The sequence below is a fragment of the Rhinolophus sinicus genome, chromosome 2 (genome assembly GCF_057876585.1).
Source record: "Rhinolophus sinicus isolate RSI-liver-muscle chromosome 2, RSI-T2T, whole genome shotgun sequence".
Classification (NCBI taxonomy): domain Eukaryota; kingdom Metazoa; phylum Chordata; class Mammalia; order Chiroptera; family Rhinolophidae; genus Rhinolophus; species Rhinolophus sinicus.
This window is the reverse complement of record NC_142502.1, coordinates 47,292,347-47,316,873: the sequence shown is the minus strand read 5'-3', so window position 1 is coordinate 47,316,873 and position 24,527 is coordinate 47,292,347. Positions and strand designations below refer to the sequence as shown.

Sequence of the window (24,527 nt, the reverse complement as noted above, 5' to 3'; positions counted from 1 at the left end):
ATTTTAGAGTGATGAGAGCAGAGGTCAAATTTAATTTCCTATATTTGGTAGGAAGGATAAATACCAGACCGATTCACAGCCTCATCCATGGGAGCTTAAGTTCCTTCCAGCACAGTCGGGGGAACAACTTTCCAATAGGCCCAGACATTGGGTGAGCAAGGGTGCGGTTTGTCTTTACAGAGGGGGCGCTCCAAGTGATGGCCATGGAGGGAAGGGTTCCACTCCGAGGCCTCAGGCTTGCTGAGGGCATCTTTCCCTTTTTCAGGCTGGAAAGCAGCCACCAGGACTAGCTCGAGAAGCCTCTCTGAGGGGGCCTTTTAGTCATACAAGACAGACAGCAGCAAGCAGGAAGCCTCTCACACCTCGGGAGTTGCTCAAGATCCAAAGCACATAAACTCGCTCTAGAAGGAAGAGAAATGGAACTTTCCAGTGGTAGGTTTGTAAAGCTTTTGCCGTGATCCCTGCTCACAGAGATAATAAAAACACTAGCCCCCCTCCAGCTGCAGTGAAGGTGTCAGGAAGACAGATGCGCCCAGCATCTGACAGGCCAGGCAGATATGACTGGACATTGGTAAGACGTGATGGATGTGATAAAAATCTTGCTCCTAAAGCACAGAGCATGCAGAGTGTTTGCCAAATGCCTTTATGAAGGTGGCATTCTCCAGCCACAAAGTGGAGAACTATGTGTATGGTCATGTCCATTTCCTGGGAGCTTCCAGAGACATGTGAAAAGTGAAACCCAGTTGTAAAGATAGTTTTTATCATTTCTGGCATTCCCCAGGAGCGGAATGACTATGAATCAGGATTTAAAGCAATCCCCAACGTTTTCACAGCACAGGGACTTGTACTGAGGTCTCTGAGTTTCTCTCTGTCTCACACATAACCCACAAGCACATACATAATATCCTTTTGCACATTTGTAATTCGGAGAAAACTTTTTAGCTAACGATAAAGTCATATGAAGAATGGAATGAGCAATGAGCTGGAGGTCAGAAATCCCTACCACCCACCAGCTATGTGAGCATCTTTGTGCTTCCCGGATGTGAAATGAGGGAGCTAGGAAGGCTCGCTAAGGTCCCTTCCACTTATGACACAGTATGGTCCCTTCACACCACAGGCTGTCCTGTGCCACACTGAGGGAGTTAGCTGCTCATGCATCTGAAAGCCTCGTCAGTGTGTCCATGTGCGAAGCCCACTGAAGAGTCAACAGCCAGGCTTCTGGCCCTTTCTGGCCCTGATCATTCTCTACGGGCCTCACTTTCTTCATCTTGTTTCTCAAGAGTATTGTAAGATTCAAGTGAAGATATGGATTAGGGCTGGAGCCTGACAAGCCTCTTGCAGGGAAGCCTGTCAGTGTCCTAAAGGGACCCCTGCATGTCCTTCTTCAGGCTGTCTGGAAATCCCCCTTGGCCCTCTCAACCTCTCCGGCAGCTGGAGCTGGGTTGGGAGGGAGACATAGGAGTGAAGGCAAGGGGAGGGGAGTGTTCTCAGCTCCTCCTGGTGACCTGGTCCCCAAAGAATGCACCCTTCCTGGAAACAACGCCATATGCAGAGTATATGAGGTACCCAGGCTAACCCACAATCTGGGCAACAGCAGGTAGTTTGAAACAGTGTGGTTTTCATTATTTCGATTGCAAGAATTTTTGAGACACTATAAGGTGAGGGAGATGGGAGATAGAAGAAAGCCTGACCAATCCTTAGATTTTAATCAGATTTTTCGTTTATTCCTTCAAGACCCGCTGACACGCCTGTATGAAAAGAGGGGACGCCTCTAGAGAGGAGACACCGCAAGCCTGAAGGGAGGCAAAGCTGGGCTGAATTCCTTCTCTGTCTCCACAGACACTGTGACCTCTGGGCAAACAATTTGATCTGTGCCAGGAAGCCTCCAGCCGTCCCTTCTCCTCACTGCCCAGTCCGGCCAACTTCTGCTTCCCCTTCCAGCTGGTTCCACTATCACTTCTCCAGGAAGCCTTTCCTGACTCCCCAGAATAGGCTCAGTGACTCCCTCCCTATCTGATTCATCGCATCCAATTGTGGAGCAATAGTCACAATAGCAATTAAGTTTGCGCAATTGTTAACATCTGTCTCTCTGGAATGTATACCCTGTTAGAGAACAGAGCCCACATCTGTCTTGCTCACAGCTCCATCCTTATACCTGAGAAGAGGCCCTGGCACATTGGGCTCAGTGAGTGTCTGCTGGCTAGGACTGACCAAAACTGCTCTGAGTCTTAGCTGCCTCACCTGTCAAACACTTACCATGTTGTGAGGATTACATGGGATAATGTAAATCCTTAAACAGTAAGAATTTATCAAAAGGTAGTTGCTATTCTTATTATTGCATGTCATTCCGTATGGCCAGTAGATTCATCTTACTAAATCTCGTGGCCATCAGCTCATTTCCCTGAGAAATGTCTGGTTTCCACAGACTAAAGCCCAGTCTGCTTGACATGGATCCCAAATCTCCCAGAACAATTTCCTTCAGCATCACTGCACAAACTCTTTTCTTTCCCCCAAATGGATAAGTCCCTCCCACACCTCTGCTCATCCCACTGCCCTCACATAGAGCACTGTTCCCATTCTTTTTCTGACTGAATTGTCTCTATCACCCAAAGCCATACCCTGTGGAAGCAAACTCCAACCCATGGAAGTATTTGGGTGGTAACAACAACATCAGATTTACTTTGTTTCTTTATTCCGAAGCTTGGATCTAGTTATGTTTGGGAATTCTAAGCATGTCCCGTTAAATGCAAGAGTCAGGAAGCTTTTGTTGTCCGAAAACTCTTTATAGCTCTTAGTAATTATGTCTTGGATCAGTGACAGGACAGAGCTCTCATATTTTCACCTGAGTATCAGTAAAAACTAGGGAAATGTGTCCTGTGAATACATCCCTCTGAGTCCACTGGCAGCGGTGATAGGTATGATATATCAAGACAGCAGGAGGCCAGGGTAAGTATTTACATGAGACACAAGGCTAAGAAGTTTGTCACGTCATGGATACCTACCTGCCTGCCTGCAGCCTTATGCAGTTTTCTGGCTTCTGTGGTTTTAAACCATGTTGATTAGCACCATGGGGGGAAATCGATTTCTAGGTCCCTTCCAGGACTTATGACTTGGGTCAAACCCTCTTAAAGAGGTATAGTTCCTTAATACCGACTGCTTTCACTTGGGATGCAATTTCAGAGCTATACTGAGCAGTTCTTCGGGTGGAGGAAAAACTTAATAGCCCTCCCAGAGGCCCACAGCAGACACCAGACTGGCAGCTAGCTAAGTGACAAATGGGTAAGGACGCCAATGGCTTTCTCTCTTTCCTTAATATACTGCTACTCAGTTCAGCATGGCTTATCTCCATGGTTTCCAAACGAGTTTACCTGGGCAAAATTTGTTCAAGTAAAGCATATGTAGAACCCTACTCTGCAAAGGTAAAAGGCCCTGGTTAAAGAGTCCTGTTTGCTCCCATCCCCTAGAACTGCAGAGGGACCGCTTGAAGCCCACTGCACATGGTTTGAAAATCCCTGCAGTCGTTTTGAAAGACAGGGTCTTTGGAGCCAGTTGAAGTCAAATCCTGACTCAACACTTGACTGACCATCTCTTGATCTTCACGTTCTTTATCTGTAAATTGAATATAATAATACCTACTCTAATAATATACACCTACTATAATAATAGATTATAAAATATAACATAATAAGTGATAGGAAATGTGTAGAAAAAGTCTGGCCTATAGTAGGTGATCAATAAACAGCTATTTAGTACCTGTCTCAAACAAGGAGGGTCCTTTTCTGGGGCTGCAGAAGATTCAAATACGAGTGAGAGTGGTTCCTACTATGGGACAGGAGGGAGGAAGTATTAGAGATGAGGAAATAAAAAGGCCAGAGGAGGAAATAGGAGAAAACGAACACATCTGATTGGAAGGTGTGGCTGAGACTGCCAGTTGACTACTCAGTAGTTTTTTGCTACTTCTTCCTTTGTAATAGAATCTCTGATTTACAGCTGCCATGATGGTTGCTTAGGATTGGAACCATATTTCCCAGCTTTCCTTGCTGCTAGTGGCCATGTGACTAAATTCTAGGAAATGAGATGTAAGCAGAAACGGAAACCTATTTCAGAGATGCTGGCACTGCCCTCTGTCCCCTTATTCTCCCACCTCCTTCCTTCACCTTGATGCTGAGAATGTGCGTGGCTGGCTGACTCTTTCCGGTGTCTGTTGCTTCATTTAGCAGCCTGAAGAAGGCACAGGTTAAAAGGAATTTTTGGAGCATTAAAGAGTTCATGCACCTATAAAGGGTGAGTAATTTCATTTTTCTTCAGTATGTCACAAAGGCTCAATAATGAATTTTAACTGTTATATCCTGCAGCAGCTTTATTCCAAGGAGGCTGGGTGGCTGTGTGATTTTGGACATCCCACAGCCCTAAGGGGTGGCTGATATATCAAGACAGCAGGAGGCCAGGGTAAGTATGAACAACTCTAATTTTCAGGGCATCAGGCCAGGTCCTCACTAATATTTCTAAGTTGTAAAAGAGACAATCCATATTCAGGATATAGTTAATGGTTTGCTTGGAGTGGAGGGCAGAAGGCTGTTTCTCTGATCTCATCCAAGATTCTGAGAGGCAAAGGTCTTGAGCTATTGGGGCTCTTCAGGGTACAACCAAAGCTCTAGCAGAGAGGGCTTTTCCAGAGATGGTTCCAAGCAAGGGTCTGGGCCTCCTGCTGGCAGATTACTGTGACAGCAGATCAGGGTCTAATTCCAGGAGAACAGGTCTGAGGTAGAGCTGAAAATGAAGGACGGGAAGGTGGTTGAAGCTAGGATGGAAGGACATCCCAGGGCCCCACTGGAAAGAGGCAGCAAAGGACTGATGGAGGGGAACATGTGGAGACCCCTCTGGTGGGTCCTGGCTGGATTCCCCTCATCCAGGACACCAGACGGACTGGGATGGAGCAGACAATTCTGAGAGTGATACAAGTTCTCTCCATCCAAATCGTGTCTTCCTTCTACCGCTTGAAATCTTACACTTAAGAAATAGGGCCTGAGAGTTCACCAACTTGAATGGGGGAGAGAATAAATACCTCCTTCTTAAAAAGTGGCAACATTCTTAGAATTATGAGTCAATTCAATTAGCATGGTGTCTTGTAGTCACCACCCTGAGCAAATGGGAATTGGTTGAGAAGAGGTTGAGAGAAAGAGAAATGTAAAAGGCAGAGGGACACCAGGATGAGGGTTTTGACAACCAGGGACAACATGAGGGCATGAGGCACTGTGGGGGGCAGGGGGCAAAGAGATAACGAATGTTTATTGAACACCTACTATATGCCAGGTGTTATGCTAACTCTGGGGATAAACCTAGGAAATAAATGCTGCCCCCTCGTTTAGTTTAAGATGTTGGTTTGTTTCAGATCTTGTTCCCTTCCCTTGTTCTTAGAAATCAGCTGGAACAATGTCTCTCCCTTTTGGAAAATGGGCTCTGCTCACTCAAATCTTCTGCCTGGCTGATGGTTCTGCCTGACAATGTCAAAGAGTGGTCTGCAGGGTGCCTACATTTGGCAAGAGCCCCCTGGCTGACAGCATCTGTGCCCTGCCCCTCAGAATTGCCTCCCTGTCGAGGGCCCCTGCTCGCCTCTCCATTCTCTGCCTGCCGAGGCTTATCTGAGATGGGTGAGGCTCTTTGAGGAGAGTGTGCGGAGGACCTTGGATCGTACAAAACAGCTCATCGCTATGGCTTGTCAGGGCTATTGGTAGAGAGATCCGAGGCTCAGGACAGAACTGTGTCTTGTCAAAGAAGACGCAGCCCTCTGGGAGGCTGTGGAGGGGCCTGGTGAAACCTCCCTTCTTCCTTGGTCTGAGTCTCTTTTCTTTAGCAGTTATCACTGCGGAGTTGATAGGCTGTGACCTATTGAGGGGTGTGTTCACGTGATCTGTAACTCTAACATTTACTGAGCTCTTACTATGTCCCAGGCCTTGTACTAAATACACATATGAATGTATTTAATTCTCCCAACAAACCTATAAAGTAGGTGCTGTAATTATTATTCCAACTTTACAGGTGAGGAAACTGAGAAGCTCAGACTTGCAAAAGGTCACACAGAAAGTGGCAGATCCAGGATTCCAGCCCAGGTCGTGCAGCTCTGCAGTCCACGTGATTATCCACTATGCTCTACAGCCTCTACTCATTAACAAAATACTAAAGCTTGAAAATGATTGTTTTAAAAAACAGAAGTCAGAATGGACACCAAGCTCTCCTTAGAAGGACAGCACTTTTATGCATTGCATCCCAACAAACTGTCTGAAATGGGTGAGACAGAAGTGACACTCCAGCCAACACTGTGGGAATTTTGCTTAACCCTGGTTCTGCCCAGGTATTGTATCCTGCAAGTGTCACCCACTATGCAGGAGAAAATTCTACCAACATACCGTTCTTCATTTTCCTGGCACAGAACTGGTCTAAACCTCCCAGACTCTGGTGGAGTTCAGTGTGAGCGGAAGTGATGTACACCACCTCCGGCCTCTAGGGAAGCGAGCGTGCTTTCCCTTCCCACCCACTAGGTGCCTGGGGCACAGAGGCCTAGGGGATAGCAGAGTCACAGAATGGACACAGCCGGCTCCTTGAACTGGCAGTGCACCCACCTACTAGGAACACCCACCTTGGACTCTTGAGCGAAAAGTAAATGTCTATTGTATTTGAGCCACTGTACATTTTGGAAGAGTCTACTTACTCCTACAGCCTAGCCTGCTCTAATACACCATTTTCTTTGCTTATGTCAAAAGCTGACATCAGCTGTCTTCAGAAACAACACCATCCATGAGGAGGCTTGTGGAAACTTCTCATTTCCTAGTGTTCCCATGTTCAAACAGCCACAGTTCCCTCCTTCCCCTATATGCCCAGGGCGCGGGCAGAGGAGGTTAAATCACAGGGGAGCCAGTGCATGCATTACGTTACCACATCTGTTTCCTTCAAGAGAGGTCCCGTTTCTCTTGGGGCTGGAGCATGGGGGCCTCAGCCCAGGTGCCGAAGGGCCTCCAGAGGACATGGGGCTGGTGCGGGGACCACCAGCGGTGCTGGCCAGGCCTCCGCCAAGGTGGCCGTCTCCAGAGTTCTGCCTCTTGCAGTACAGCGAGGAGGTGGGAGGCAAGGAGCCCCTGTGGCTAAAGGCGGAGGCGGAGGGGTCCACGCTGTAGCGATTCATGCCCACAGGGTTCACCAGACACTCCTCAGGGGTGACTGTTTTTGCTAAGCAAGAAGGCAGGGCAGAGAAGCAGAGATCAGAGAGCCATTCAATGGGCTACCTGGTGCTCAGTCTTGGCAAACCTTCCCCAGTGTCATGGGGGCCACTCTCTGTGGGGATGCGAGCTGAGGAGGAACGGACCCTGCGGAATCATCCCAAGTAGCTCAACCTCTCAGCCAACGGAGACACCTGCCTCACCAAGCAAGCACATTATAATAGACATTGTGACGTGCCCTCTGTATTTAGAGGGAAAAGTGAGTATGTTGGTTATTGATGACTTGGAAATAAAATGCACACGCAGGTCTTTCTCCCTCCATGGCTCTGCCCCTCCCAGTCTCTGCAAGCTTGTGTGTATCTCCCTGCCTCCTCTTCTCTTGCCCACCATCATTGCCTCCCTCACCTGGCCTGGGATTCTTGGGAGAGTTCAAGCCGGAGTCACAATATCCCAGAGTTAGGAGAAATAACTTGACCTGGGTGGTGACACAGATGCGATGCTGCTTCCTCCCTACACTCTTAGTCCCAAAACTCACGAGGGCACTAACCTTCCACCCAAGCTAACAAACTGGAGATACAGATGCTAATCTGGACGGCCCGTGGTCCTCCCCAAACCCTGCAGGTGAGATGAAGAGCCAACCTAAAGTGCAGGAGGGAGTAGAGGACCTGAAGAGTCGGCCAACTTCATCAACAGCTTGCCTCATCCCCCCAAGTCAATCAGGAGTTTCTATGCTTTTAAAGGTCGATCTTACAGGCTGTTGAAGATATACAAATGGCCAATAAGTACATGAAAACATTTCCACATCACTAGTCATTGGGAAATGCAAATCAAAACCACAATGAGGTACTGTTTCACATTCACTAGAATAGTTATAATCAAAAAGTCAGGTAACAAGTGTTGGTGATGCTATAGAGAAATTGGAATCCTCAGACACTGTTGGTGGGAATGTAAAATGGTGCATCCTCTTTGGAAAACAGTCTGGCTCTTCCTCAAATGATTAAAAATAGAGTTACCATATGACCCAGCAACTCCACTCTTAGGTATATACAAGAAAAATGGAAACATGTCCACACAAAATTTTGTACATGAATGTTTACAGAAGCACTATTCATAATAAGCAAAAAGTGGAAACCATCCAAAATGGCTATCAACTGATGAATGGATAAACAAAATGGGGTATACCCATACAATGGAGTATTATTCAGGCATAAAAAGAAATGAAAGAGTGATACTGCTACAGCATGAATGAGCCTTGGAAATACTATGCTAAATGAAAGACACCAGCCACAAAAGACCATATATTAAGTGATTCCATTTTTAGGAAATGTCCACGATACGCAAATCTGTAGAGACAAAAAATGGATTAATGGTGGATTAAGGGGTAAAAGGTACCAGCTAAAAGGTATGTGGGTTTTGAGGTGCTGAAAACATTCCACAATTGCGGTGATAGTTGTACATACCTGTGAACATATTAAAAACCATTGAGTTGTACACTTTAAATGGGTGAGTTGTATGATATATGAATTGTATCTCAATAAAGCTGTTTTTTAAAGTTGTTGCAGAAACCTAGTGTTAGGTGTGAACATATTCTCGAGAGTATTGTACAGTCAAGTCTGAAAAACAGTGCTTTGGCCACTAGGACACAAGTAAGCTGAGCAGCCTAAGGCTGTGCAATCTCTGTGTCTCATGCTTTGTGGCTAGTGGAGAGCTGCAAGATGTCTTCAGGAATGGCTTCTATTGCATCTCTTCCCTCTGGGTCAGAAGACATCAGTAGGAAGATTCTAAAAAGGACCAGGCTATGGATCTAGATACTAGATCCTGAATGGAGTGAGGAAGAGGAAAACTAATATTTACTGAGCACCTATAGGGGCCAGCACCATTCTCAGCCAGTAAGCAGTAAGGCTGTCATTACATTCCCTTTATTGGAAAGTTGCCCTAGTCTGGGACACTAATCCTTTTTGTGTCCCCAGTGGCAGGTACTTTGGTATATAGAAAGAAGCTACTCAGAGTCTGGCATACAGACGGCACTCAATAAATATTTATTGAGTAGACATTTGGGCCAGTTTAGCACTGAGGCAGCTGTTATGCAGAAGAGGCATTAAAATTCAGATTATAAAGGACTAAATATAAATTCTTCATGTAGATGCGTGATAAAAAAATGCAAAAAAGATTTAACTACAGCATTTATTCTGTTTATTAAATATTTTAAGTCCAAATTAAATATGTCCCTGTAATTCTGATAGTCTAAGGTAGAAAATGCAGATAACTCACCGATCTGCACTATAGTTGGAAACTACAGATGCAGATGGAAGCTTGTTCTTCTATGACGACACGTGGAAATGGGGAACAAGGGAACATGGACGTTATTTGTTTAAAAACTGCTGATGACCATGGATGAGATCAAAGGTAGTAAAAGCCAGCTTCTGGGCTATGATCCAAATGAATTCATCAGAAAGTAAAACTGACTCAAGAGAGCACCAAGCTCTCTACCCAGAAAAAGATGCGCCAGTGATTCGGGAGTTGTGGAGACATCACCAAGCCCCAGGAGCAGCTTTGCACAGCCTGGAGCTCGCAGGAAGCTTGGGCATGAACAGAACAGTCAGGGGCACACACCAGGGTGCCGTTCAGAATTGATGAGCTGCATCTGCCCAAACCATATTAAAGCAACCTTTCCTCACCTGTATAAATAGGGACGCTGACGCTTACATCATACACGAGTGTAAAAATGACGGATACAATGAAGGCCACCATCATTAACCACAGGACTGAAAAGGACCTTCTCAGAACACGCAGCCCAACATGTCCCCAAATGTTACATATGTCCCTCTGGTGGGACAGGGGGTGATTTTAGGTAGTGCTTTGGTGTATTAGTTTCCCAAGGCTGTAGAAATTACCACAAAGTTGGTGACTTAAAACAACAGAAATGTATTCTTTCACAGTTCTGGAGGCTACAAGTCTGAAATCAACGTGTCAGCAGGGCCACATTCTCTCTGAAGGCTCTAGGGGACGATCCTTCCTTGTCTCTTCCTAGCTTCTGAAGGTTACCGACAATCCTTGGCATTCCTTCGCCATAGACACATCCTGCCCTTCTATGCCTCCACTATACACAGTGTTCTTTCTTTGTGTCTGTGATTGTGTCTAAATTTCCCTCTTCTTTTAAGACTCCAGTTATTGGATTAGGGCCATCCAGTATGACCTCATCTTAACTTGATTACATCTGCAGAGACCCTATTACCAAAAAAGGTCTCATTCACAGGTACTGAAGGTTAGGACTTGAACATATGTCTTTTTGGAAGACACAAAAATGGGTGAACATTATTTTTTTATAGTCATATATTTTAGTGTATATCAAGAAAATGTAATTAGCCCATCAAACTACGATTTCACTAATATAATATCATTGCTTAAGATGATTTAAGGCTAAAGTTAAAAGAAATTAATTCATTTAAAAGAATATCTTGAGTAAACATGTCTATAGGTGTTACTGTGACATAGCAAAAATTGTGAAGTTGGTATATTAACACTGAAATGCATTAAGCTAGCCTTGACCCCTTTTTTTCAGGCAGGGTTGTATCTAGAAAGGAAAATTAGTTAAATAACTGAGCCTCTTATTTAAAATCTTTCCCAAAGAGATGATATGTAATAAGAAGAATCATAACAGTTAACATTTATTGAGCACTGACTATATTCCTGATAGTGTTATAAGTACTTCTGATATACAAAATTATGTAATCTTCACAAATAGTAACTGAGACAAAGGCTATTATAATCCTCATTTTACAAATAACTGGATGGAATATTTGAGAAGTTATGCAGCAATTCCCAGATATGACAGAAGGAAAAGTAGCAGGACGAGGATACAAAGCCAGATATTCTGGCCCCCCAAAATACCTCTTAATAGGCAATGTCCAGTTGGTATGTATTGGGTGTGTAATAAGTTCCACGACTCTACAAATGACATAGAAGACACAGCCTCATATTGTCTTTAGTGATTTACAATCTAGTTTGAAAGAAAATCATGAACAAATATAGAAAAAAAAATCATTGTGTATGTGAGTGTGTGTGTGTGTGTGTGTGTGTGTGTGTGTGTGCACCTCAAGAGAAAAATAGAACTAGTTAGATTCTTTAATACATAGACTAGAAGAAAATCCAAGGAAGGAATAGAACAGTATCCTTCAAGCTAGGTTGTGTCAAACCAAGATGCATAACATTTTTCAATGACTGGAACCTTAGTTCTAAATATATTCTTTCCTAAAAAGTCGTCTGTGTTGAAGTCTGGTGTTGAAGCCTCATATTGATTCTTTTTTCCTGCCGTGCCCCCTTAAAATTCAGACATGAAATAAAAATTCCCAAACACCAAATAAAAGAGCAGTTTGGATTATTGGTGTCTGCATTAACAAAGTGAATGACACTAATAACTGGGTAATAAATCCTACAAAAGTCAGGATGTTTCTCAAACATTGAAGGGGGATCTAATTGTAATAGCTGATTAAAACAATTCTTTAAACTGTTGTTTACTTTGTGATCTTTGGCATTAAAATTGGAAGAAGTTCCTAGAATTTAATGATACAGATAAAGCATTTCCCCTTCCTATGTACTTCTTTATATAACTAAAAAGCATTTTAAGGTTTAGTTCATTAAAAATGAGGAATGAAATTACATTTTAACAATTTTATAAAAACATGAAATAAAAGCTTCCCCAAAGAGATTTTACAATCTCCCTCACAAGTTAGGTCATTGTGGTACAAATCTCATTACCTGAAAGTTCTTCCTTATATCTAACCCAATTCCTCTTGCTTCAGTTAAAAAGATGATTGCTAGATACCCTTTATACTATTCAAAACCATTAAGTCATCCAACATACAGGTAGTTGAATTACAGGTATGCAGAACTTAAGGTAATTACAGGAATTCCAGTAACTTAAGAATTTAATAAAGTGGGACACATGGATTGTTTTTACCTAAAGTCACTATTTAAAGTTGGAAAAAAGAAGAACCAAATCTGCACTTGGAAAGAGAACTCCACTTTTCAAGCGGTTTTGTGGCTGACTGGTGAGTGAACACCAGATGGGGCCAGCAGACCTGGTATCGTCCAGACGCAATGCCCAGCAGGGAGCCAGCCCCTGTGCACAGACTCCTGCAAACCACAGGGCTGACGGGCTGACAAGGTCCTTTTCCTCCGGATTCTTAGAAAATCCCTTCTCATCTGAAATGAGGGGTCTTGTCACCTCTCACTAAACAATAGGATCCCACCCCGCCTCTATGTAAGGCCATTTAATCGCTGTAGAGACCCCCAGCTCAGCAAAGTGGGATAAACAAGAGGTGTTTCCTCCAGAAAAAGGAATCATCTGCTTTTGTATAATCACACGAGCACGCTTAAATAGAAAGGCAAATGCACACACGGCACATTCAAAGAAGCATGCCAGCTTTTCAGGGTTTGTAGCTTGAGAACTCTCAGGGAGGCTGATGTTTCTTTCTTACAATTGCTTATGTGTGGACTATGGTTTTCCGTAGCCACTGTGTATAAAGCCTGACCATTAGTGAGGCCACAGACCACTCGAGACGAGTTAAAACCCACTCTAGCCTGAAGGGTTCCCCACTTGCTTTATAATCTGAACCGTGTCTAAGCCTCACGTTTGGGGAACAAACTCCAGAATCAGGAGTGTTGTGGACTCCCCCTCCTCCCTCACCCTGCAGAGGCCTCCGCAGAGGCTTCCAGAATGCCTGGTGAAACCCATTCCTGCTATAGTTCTGGAGGGTCAGGTGTGAGCACCTGGGATGTAGAGAACCTCCAAAGAAAAGCAGGAAGAGGCAGACAGACAGGAAGAAGAAAGATAAGAGCTAGAGAGAGAAAAAAAGAGAGAGAGAGACCCAAAGCATTGAGAGCGGCACAGAGAGGAAAAAGGGGCCCAGGTGTAGAAAACCACAGACACTCGACCAGGTTTCAGTTCAGGTAGGCATTGACCCCTTGTCATTTAGAACGTAAGACCTAACTGCTCACAGTTCAGTGAACTTGGACTATTTATTTTATTAAAAAAACTAAACTGGCACTTACTTGGATTCTCTAACCAAATGCCCTGAAAACCAACAATACGACCATCTGCAAAATTGTTCTCTAAATAATACCTATTCATGCAATAATAACTCCAAAATTCCAGAGCTTTAGACACTATTCTTTCCCAGTACTAAACAGTTCTCTCTCTCTCTCTGTCTCTCTCTCTCTCTCTCTGTCTCTCTCTCTCTCTGTCTCTCTGTCTCTCTCTGTCTCTCTCAATCACACACACACACACACACACACACACACACACACACACTCATCCTCCGCTCCCCACTTTTCCTCCCCACATCAGTCATAATCTCCAAATTGCACAGAGTGAACCCTTTTTACAGTTATTACTGCCACCTTCCCCCAGGCTAGGAGCCTGTGCCTTTCTCAGGATCAGTCCCCAGCAGGTCTACCTAGACCAACAGACCACACAACCCTGCCCAGGCTGGCAAGAAAGTCAAACCACTGGATCCGTGTCCAGAGGGCTCCATGTGTGAACTGCGTGACAAGGCTCCTTAAAGAGACAACCATACCACAAACCCCTAGCCTGGAAACGCAGATTAGAAAAGAAAGTAATACAGTTAGCTCGATAACACCACAATTGAATAGATGTGGAATAACTATGACCCAATGCTTCCCCAGGTGCCACCACCTGAGGGACATAGCCAGTAAGCTCCGGATGCAGAGAAAAATACCTGCAAGGAGAGAAGCAGAAAGAGGAAGGGGCAGGAGGGAGAAGGCCCAGGGAACAATAGCAGGTCCCAGCAGAGCTGTACCTCCCCTGCTAGGAGCCAGGGACACAGGGCATTTGTTTCCTACCTTGGGTGGCTGTGTCTCTGCCACTAGGCAGCCTCACACACGCTCCTCTCTGGCACTGCCGGGTGCCCAACACCTGCTCAGTGCTGTGGGAGCAGAGAGGACCTCTGAGGGACTTCATGGTGTCAGAAACCTCTCTGCCCTAGAGCCGCCTTTCACTGAGGCTCTTGTGGAGGTTTGCAGATTTCCTTTTCTCAGGCAGTCCCGCCCCTTGTTCTTGCTCAGATAAGCTCATGTTTTCCCTGAGGGCCCTCTGTGGCCTCTTGTCCCAGCCTTCCTGGTTCAAAGGGCACCGGGCCACACTACCTAGGAAGCTTAGCATTTCATTCCCTTCAATTAAATTTTCCATTAACTTGGTCTCTGGCTCGTATAGATTTTTCTCTTTAAGCTTTTCTCTAAGTTCAGATCACTCAGCCCTCAGAATTGACCTTATGACTCCCCTCTGGTCCATTTAAGTACATTTATATATTTTCTCCCCTAATAAGATGCACAGAAATCAACTATAATTTTAATGCCTGACACCTGAACTTCAGTCTTCCCCAATGTTTCTGGTTTGCCTAAGACATTGTTCTAGGCCTACGGGTTAATTTCCTCCTGTGGCAATTTTGCCCAAGGGCAATTTTGCCCAAAGTCAGTGGGTTGGAATAATGAATGCCCTTTCAGTCTCAAGAGGAGAACAGGTTTTTTTGTTTTTATAACCATCCTCTCTATCTGCCGCTTTGCCAAGCCTCTGCATCTAGGCTCATGAGAAGTCCCAAGAGGTAGGAGAGGGTGAAGATGAGGGAGGGTAGAATGTTCCATAGTCATGTTCTGTTTCCCCAAGAGCCCCCACCCTTTGGGGTCTTTCATAGAACTTTGGGGAAATTACAAGCGGTCCTTAATCAGGAAAATTTTGGAGTCCCTGGAATAGAGAACACCTTGTAAGTTTCAATTCTACATGGGCATCTGACTTTTAGGAAGGCTTGCGTACTTTCCAGTGAGAGCATGTTCTTGAAGCAAGCTTCCATGTTGTGAGGTGCTCTGGGGGGAGACCTATATAGCAAGGAACTAAAATCTCGTGGGAAACCGAATCCTGCCAGCAACCCCGTGAATGAGCAAGGAAGTGGATCCTTCCCTAGTTGAGCTTTGAGGTGCTTGCAATCTTGTGGGAGATCCAGGGCCAGAGGATCCAGTTAAGCTGCATCTGAACTCCTGACTCACAGAAACTGTGAGATAATAAATGAAATTTTAAGCCACCAAGTTTTGCAGCAATTTGTCACACAGCAATAGATAAATAATATAGATGGGAAAAGGAGATTTGTTTCATTTCTTTTAACTCTGCCTATCCAGATTGGATGTTGTAATTATTAATTCAGCAGTAGATACGATGTATCTGCTATGGAATATCTGTCCAATCCTCTGCCAGGAAATTTATGGGATTGTTCGCAGCAAAGCGTTCACTGCGGATGTATGAGGCCCAGAAACTGCCCACTAATGGGAGAGAATTAATGAAGTTTATTTTAGAAGCCTACTGGGTTCCCAAGCTGCTTCAGTTTCTCTTGGAATGGTTTGCCATTTTAACCTTTGTTCTGATGCATGGGCAACAGATCGTGGCATAGATAACCTGAAGATATTACCTTAGAGCCCACCAAAGGGCTCGGGGGATCAGTCCAGGGGAACAACCCGAAGGGGTGGGTAGAGTCTCCAATTATAGCTACTGTGGGCTCTGGAGGTTTGGGAATGGCTACATCTCATATACTCAGTCCTTTGTTTCCATCAGTCCTTGTGCTTTCTGAATTTTGCTGTGTAAGTCAGAGAACTTGGTCACCGTGTCCTTGGATCTCCTTAGAGGCATGGCCCATCCCCTACATCTCCTCATCCGTCCATCTTCGGACAGTCCTGCCAGAGACACAGAGGCCGTCCGCAGCTGACCCGGGAGTCCCCAGCGTCATCTGGCCAGCTGGAGAGTGACTCATGGTGGACTGATGGGTGGGAGTGTCACATAAAGGACTGTTAACCTCATGGAACAAAGGAGCAGATTTCAGTAGATTTTTTATTTGAAGAGAGGGCCTGAGACAGGGGTAAGGCTGTCTTTCAGAGAGTTTCTGAGACTACGCTGTAGGAAGAGAGGGTCCATATGGTCTCTTTTTCTACAGGTCTTTTTCTCCTCCACACTCCCTCATAGGAGGAACTCTCCCAAACAGTTGAGAGCCTGGTGGGCATTTACTCTCATCATCCTTCTGTGCCTCAAGTCTTCAGCGTTGGCATCTTTAATCCACAAAACGATTTTATGTGTGATCTTGGACGAGAAGAATGTCATCTTAATTTCTTTTTGTTGCATTTCAATATAGACATTTTCTACTAAAATATTATCAAATTGGTCAACATGATTCAATATCATGCTATTTATCCCATGTTTAAAGTACCTTGGGAGGTTCCAATAACTTAATTGGAATATTCATTAATTCATTTAACCAATAATTATTGAATACCTATCTTGTGATTCCTCAGTAGGTGCAGGACTTGAAAGAGAACCTAAGCCCCTTATGCAAAGGGATCCAACAAATTAGGGAACATTGTAAAAATCTGCTTTAAATTTCAAAGCGAGGCTTTTCTCTAGAGGTTATATTTTCCCTTTCACACAATGTTTTAAAATATGTACAGATGTTATAATTTAATGAATGATACAATTACAAATGTAATAAATAGTTTTTCCTAAGTGAATCATATCGGTACACAGGCAGAACTCAGATTAGAAATCCTGTACTGGTAAATAGTCTGTATTCCATGCTAGGAGCTCTGGGGCTGGGCTTCTCACGGACCTGTCTGTCTGAAAACATATAAGAGACTTAGTACTTGCTGCAGAACTTGTGGACCCTCTTCACCTTCCCATCAACACTTTCTGCGAGGATTCTTAAGACCTGAACTTGACAGTGATACTTTGTTCTCCTTCCCAATGACTCCCTTTCCAACACTTGGCTTGAGAATGTCGACTTATTTTGTTCACACGGCCCATGGCTGTGACAGGACACATCCAGCCCTGAGATACCGCCATATCGGTCTGCACTGGGACACAAGCAGCTGCCAGGAGTAACAAGCCTTCCTTTGTTTCTTCTGATTCCTCTATTATTTCATATATTATTTAAAATATCAGATCACACTCTGCCTCATGTCTGATGGAATAGACCACCTTGTTCGGGTTTTGTAGAGAAAGTTCTCCTAGCTCTGCCTGCCTCATGTATGTCATCCAGGAATGATGTGTCCGGGACACAGGGACAAGGATGAAACACTCCATGGGGCCAACATAGGAAACCCAGAGGGAGGAGAGAGAATCAGCTTGCTTGGAGTGCAGTTTCTGCTTAGAGTTTGCTAAACGGAGGGTGGGGGTTCCTCTGTTCTTTGCTAGAAGGAGTGACACACGTATACCAAACGCCACTTGTGAACATCCATTTTGTGTAGTCAGGCTTTCTAAGCTGGGAAACAGGATGCATACCCCACCCAGCAAGTAGTTAGGGCCCTATGGACAGACCAGCTTGGGAGGAAGAGCAAAGGGCCAGGGAGAAAGACCTGGCCTCCATGTCCTCCCTCCTGCTGCCTTTCTGTGTGACTCTGAACAAGTGGCCTCGGCTCTGTGGGCCTCAGTGCATCACAGATAGGGTGAGCTCAATGAATGTTTCTATGTCATGGAATTCGTGCCACTGGATAAACTCTATTTCCTTTCAGGAATAAACAATCCTTTGGAAAGATAGATATTGTCTGCATAGTCATTCTCTGTAGAGCTATGATATTTAGACAAATTTGTAGTTCAACGAGGAAGCAGATTTGATGTCTAAATGCTGAGTGTAGAGGTGCAACCATAATGGAAGACACTGGGAGTGTCTGTTACACCAGTAGTTTTCTGGGGCCTGGCTCAGAGACCACCAGCCAACGAAGAAAACATCACAGCTCAAGAATCAATGTCCTTCCTCATCTCCCACCCCCTACCATCTGAGTATCAAAAAAGCTGTTCAACAAAAACAATTTGTTCCCATCGTGTCAAACCTTCAAGAGGCAGGAAACCAATCTCTACATTACATCTTGCAGAAGAGTTCAGCTATCACATTTGTGGTTTCCAAAGAAGATTTCCCCTACTCTTGGTAAGCAGACAATTTGGTCTGTTGTGTTGCATAGAATTCAAGTCAGTAAATATTTACTGTGGACTTGTTATGTCTCAGGCTCTGCTGGGGACTGCATGGCCCTATCCCCAAGTTTATCTAGATGAGATCTAGACCCCCTTATATTCTGGCAATATAAAGCAGGACTAAGTGCCATTGTGAGTGTACAAGCAAGGGTTTTGGGGAACAGTGACCCTGCTGCAATGCAGGTGGTGGCCAGTCCACACTGAGAAGTTTGCCTGCCATCATTCTTTCTTTTCTTTCACCCTCCTCCCCAACCCTTCAGACCTTTTCTTTTTCACCTGGGTTTGCACACGTGCCACCTTGCCCGACCACTATGTCCCCCACATGGCCCTCCCTTCTTCTCCAGCCCATGAACAGCTCTACGGGACATAGATCATCTTTAGTGGCTACACTTATACTGGGGAGGCATCAGCCGATCGCAGGTAGACTAACTTTTTGAAAACCTGAAATAAATTTTCCTATATGAGCAGGACTCTGTCAGCCCACACCTATCGCTCAAAGTGTGGTCCCCAACCAGCCACAGAACCCATGTCACCTGGGCACCTGTTAGAAACACAGACTCTCAGGCCCCACTCCAGCCCTACTGAGCCAGAATCTGCTTTTTAACAAGGCGCCCAGGTGATTCCTAAGCACGTTAATGACTGAGAAGCTCTGGCTAAAGCTTATTTATAACTGAGATAGATCTCTTCTGTTTCAACATTCAAAGGTAAGGTAAAAATTTCCCCATGATCATCACATGACTTCTGACAGAACCACAAATGTTATCAAATCCATTTCTCTGCCTCCATTCTCCTAAAGCACCCAGATAGCTGCTCTACTTCCTAAAACACAAACCACGTGTGGCTGTCAGTTCACAGAACTGGAGGAAAATGACTGAAGTTCCTGGTCTCAAGCCAAGAATTCTACCTTCCAGACTGAATTCAGACAGCTGAGTAGGTCTGAAGCCCGGTTTTTCCTGGACACAAAATGATCATTTGGCGAGAGAGCTTATGTTTCACAGGTCTGAGGAAGAGATTTGGAAGAAACCCTCTCTCTGTTCTGTGAGCATCTCTGTCATGGTGTCCTCACCTTCACCCCTGAAGGACCCCTCGCTGGGGCTTCTGGGGCACACTGACCTCCTGCTGTCCAGGGCTGTCCTCTGCCACCTCCAGCCGGGACTGTCAGCCTGGAAGGGACCAGAGAGGACATCTTTCTCCTACTCCTCTGAGTTGCCAGAGTTCCCCATAATGACCAACACTTGTCACTAATAATGGGGAGATCACTACCACTCGGTAGCCCTTTCTTCTTCTGAATGTCAACTCCACCTGACCCCTGAGGGAGGTATCTTCTGAGAGTTCCACCTGGTTATTCAGCTGCCAAGTTCTCTACCTGGGAGAACATTCCTTCAATCCACGTTTATCAAACTTTAATGTATCTTCTAAACACCTGGGCTCCATTGTTTAAAAGTGTGGGAGGGCTGCTGAGCTTTTACCTTTCTCAGGTGATAAAGATGCTCCTGACCAGAGTTTGATTGACAAGAACTTAGATTTAATTAAATTTACCTTCAGGACCACAAAGAACAAATCCACATGACCTGCTGCTATACAAGTATACTGGAGCAGACAGAAAATCACGTCTTTCCCAAATCATCCATTTTTCAGCCACAAACACCATAGTTTCTTTGATAGTTCCTCATGTGTCACGGCTTTGTATTTTCTTATTGTCTGATTAACTGTCTTTTGGAAGTGCTCTAATGAATGTTGACAAACCCTCTAATGGTGTGGCACCAAGCCTGGAACACTCCAACTTTGACTACACAACCTCAGGGCAGAGCAAGATATGGTTCAAATGAGCTCAAGACTGTACAGTCTTGTTTGGAATGACATGGTCCTATGGACGGATATGCAGACTAAACCCAACAAAGACCTCCATTCCTTCCTCCCTTATAAACACACACACCTTTCTTGTCACAGTGGAAAACAGGTGATAAATACATTTCTCATCTAAAGTAATAATAATTTGATGTGTTACCCTTTAAGGGAATTTCGACAAGACAACGTCTTACTCTAAGAGAGAACTCCATAACGGTGTCATTTTAAGCCCCATGGCAGACTGGTGGGAAAGATGTGTGGCAAGAGGGCCGCTCAGAGCATGCCATGCCATAGCTCCTTCCTCTACCTTCCCTGGGGCTCTCGGATGCGCGACTCTATTGTGCAACACCCAGGGCATGTGGAACAATTTTCATGAGGTTGGTTAATTTGGAGCAATTCAGTTTTTCAAAGCAGCCATGGGCTAGGGAAGGGCTTGTGAAGACAGGTGGAGTCATTACTTAAAGCCAAGCCCACAAGGAATGAAACCAGCTTTCAGGGAGAAATGCCTGCCTCAGTCAAAGGAAGAAGCGAGAAAGCTACACTGCTCCAGAGAAAACACTGGAACTTCATTCAACATGGTGAGCTTGGTAGGAGAGAGAATAAGATGGAAACCAAGGCAAGTATTTCCTCAGTGATCACTTAAGAACAGCTGAAGTGGAGCTCCTGGGACAGGATGTTAAAATGAAACTATTTTAGTTTCCATTTTGGCTGAGGCTGCAAGACAGTAAACACCCCAGACAACAGAGAAGTGTGCAGATCTTGTGAAAAAGAGATGGTAGAAAGCCAGTTTTATATCTGGGATGACCACCCACATCTAGCCTACAACAGAAAAAAAAAAAAACTGTAGCGATTGAAAAACAGGTTGACTAGAAGATGAATTATGGCGAGAACTGTCCAGTATGTTCCCAAGGGCTTCAACATGGCTACGTGAATAAGCTATCTGTCCCTGGAACTTTCAAGACACAGTGGATTATTGTTTGATTCCCATGAGAAATATACAAGGCTGGCTGCTCTGATGGCAGAGCAGAGGAGAGGTACCTGTAGGGGTTGGCCTGCATGCCCACGTTTTCTTTGGGTAAAGAATGTGTGAGTGTTTCTCAGGGACCAGATGCAGGCCATCAGAAGAGAGATCTGAAGTGAGGTCATCTTACATCCTTTCCTGTGACTGTCTGGCAGCACAAGGGGACCTCAACAGAAAGAAGTTAGAGATTTACCTGCAGATGCCTTGAGGCGGTCGAAGGAACTATAAATGACCCGCTGGAGAAGAGTTACATTTGTCCATGTCAAGGAAAAATGCGGGTGATAGATGATAGATTCACCAAAGGACCCATGTAAGAGCTCACAGGACAAAGAATCAGCTTTAAACATCTGCCAGAACCAGGGAACATGATGACAACTCACAGCAGGATCCGTTAAGTAAAAACTCTCCTGCCTCTTGCCTCTCCTCCTTCCCCACTCTGATCATGAAGGATTCAAAATCATTATTAGCCAGACACGGGAGGAGGCAAAAACACAAGGTTGGGTGGGGGATGGACGAAAGCCAACCATACCCTCCTTTCCTGCTGCAGGCAACTGGCCAAAGCAGGCCTGAGCTGGGAATGTGGAGTAATTATATCTTTGAGTGAAATTTAAAGTTTGATTATCACACTGACCTGGACATATTAATTATTGACTAAAGAATGTGTTGTTACCTGAAAGAAGCCAGAAAAGTCACAATATCTGTCCTAAATTTCATCCATGGAGAGGGAAGAAGTGGTCCTACAGGATACATTTGAAGAAGAAGGGGAGACACGGATGATGTGGCTTTATGATTACACCCATGGGTCATTGGTTGTTCAGTGTAACAATGGTTCAAGAGTTTGAGAAGTGAAATCAGACAATTCTGCTATTTTCAAAGCAAGATTCACTAGAAGATACATTCATTTTAGAATACGTTTCTGAGTCAACTAAGTTTTACAGGAGAGGCCAGATTCATACTGTCAGAACCAGAAGGAACATTATATAGGATCAACTCCAACCCCTCATTTAGAAAACTGAGGCCCAGAGAGATGAGAAGACTTTTCCCTTCATACATATAGAGATATCAAGAAAAACATAGACGTATATAACAGCTGTTCGTATAGGCTATATTTAATTAGGTACCCTTCTTTGTAAAGGCTAAATTTCTTCCTGTTTCCCAGGTTTCAGAGTGACTAAAGTAAAATTGTACACAAGGTTCTTGACAGTATCTGAGAAAATCTGTGATAGGAATCTGTTGATCCTGAATAGCCAAAGCAATATTGAGAAAGAAGAACAAAGTTGGAGGTATCACACTACCTGATATCAAACTATACTACAAAGCCATAGAAATCAGAACATGATACTGGCATAAAAATAGACACACAGATCCCATGTGAGCCCAGAGATAAACCCATGCCTATATGGTCAATTAATATGACAAAGGAGGCAAGAACATTCAATGGGGTAAAGACAATCTATTTAATAAACGGTGTATGGAAAACTGAACAGATACATGCAAAAAAAATGAAACTAGACCATTTTCTTACACCATATACAGAAATAAACTAAAAATGGATTAAAGACTTAAGTCTGAACTAAAACCATAAAACTCCTAAAATAAAATAAAAACATAGGCAGTAAACTCTTTCACACTACTCTTAGCAATATTTTTTTGGATGAGTCTCCTCAGGCAAGAGAATCAAAATAAAAAATAAAAAAATGGGACTACATCAAACTAGAAAGTGTTTGCATAGTAAAGGAAACCATCAACAAAATGAAAAAACATCCTACTGAATGGGAGAAGATATTTGCCAATGATACATCTAATAAAAGGTTATTATCCAAAATACAGAAGGAACTCATTCAACTTACTATGAAAAACAAACAAACAATCTTACAAAAAAATGGGCAGAGGACCTGAATAGACATTTCCCCGAAGAAGACGTACACATAGCCAATAGACATATGAAAACTCAACATCACTAAACATCAGGGAAATGCAAAGTAAAACCACAAGATAATACCTCACCCCAGTCAGAATGACTATTATCAATAAAGCAACAAATAACAAGTGTTGGTGAGGATGTGGAGAAAAGGTAACCCTCATGCACTGTTGGTGGGATTACAAATTGGTGCAGCCACTATAGAAAACAGTGTGGAGGTTCCTCAAAATATTAAAAATAGAATTACCATATGACCCAATAATTCCACTTCTGGGTATTTATCTGAAGAAATCCAAAACACGAATTCAAAAAGATATATGCACCCCTATGTTTATTGCAGCATTATTTACAATAGCCAAGATATGAAAGCATCCTATGTGTCCATCAATAGACAAACGGAAACAGAAATTGTGGAACATATGTACAATGGAACATTAATCAGCCATTTAAAAAAAAGGATGAAATTTTGCCTTTTGCGACAACATGGATGAACCTAGAAGGTATTATGCTAAGTGAAATAAGGCAGACAGAGAAAGACAAATACCATATGATTTCTCTTATATGTGGAATCTAAAAAAACAAACTAATGAATAAACAAAACAGAAACAAACATAGATGCAAAGAACAAATTGACGGTCACCAGATGGGAGGGAGGTTGAAAACATGGATGAAAAAAATAAAAGACATTAAGAAGTACAAATTTCTATAAAAATAGTCATGGGATGTGAAGTACAGCATAGGGAAATATAGTCAATAACATTGTAATAACTATATATGGTATCAGATGGGTACTAGACTTATTGGGGTGATCACTTTGTAAGTTATATAAATGTCTAATCACTATGTTGTACACCTGAAACTAACATAATATTGTGTTAACTGTAATTGAAGATTAAATTTAAAAAAAAAAGTGTGCAAAAAAAAAAAAAAAAAGAAAAAGAATCTAAGTTTATCCTTCCCTGTTGTCCTCCTAGGCTAAAGATATAGCCACCCTTACTATATGTATCGTTTTGTTAAATGTTCTGAGGCTGTCTTGAGCACATGCCTCAGTTTTTCATTATTTGTAATGCTTGCTCAATACCACAATAACTTTCCTAAGCTCATGCATTTGTCTTATCCCAAAACAAGGTCTCACATGGTACTTGGAACAGAATTGGGTTCAGCAAATGTTTGCAGAATGACATAGATTCCAACTTTACTATTTATGCATGTGTTCTTTATATATATATCAAAACTACTTCCAAAGAAAGAAAAAAGGCAACATTTCTGTTCATCCTTGGGAGCCTGGAACCCACACATGGAGTCATGATTACCTGTTTGCAAGTCCATAACTCAGGGGTGCTAAGTGGGGAAGGAGCACCTCCTGTCAGCATCTAGCCGTGAGGGCAGACAATGTCACGACACATTTGCCCATGTGAACTTGCTGCCCTTCCCACTGGCCACTTTCCCATGCTGAGCTATTTTGGGGCTGGTGGGACAAAAAGCACTCAGCCCCTGGGTTAC

At 43.8% G+C, this 24,527-nt stretch overlaps 1 protein-coding gene across 8 annotated transcripts in view; it reads right to left on the bottom strand.

Annotated features, from left to right (window-relative positions):
- Window positions 1-24,527, bottom strand: part of SCML4 (Scm polycomb group protein like 4) — a 96,853-nt gene that overhangs the window by 5,218 nt on the left and 67,108 nt on the right. For 4 of the 8 annotated variants that reach the window (XM_074333362.2, XM_074333364.2, XM_074333365.2 and 1 more), the window contains one exon: window positions 6,934-7,224. In XM_074333362.2, the coding sequence (XP_074189463.2) occupies window positions 6,934-7,224 (291 nt within the window). The other 4 variants (XM_088795528.1, XM_074333368.2, XM_088795527.1 and 1 more) reach the window with 4 other exon arrangements.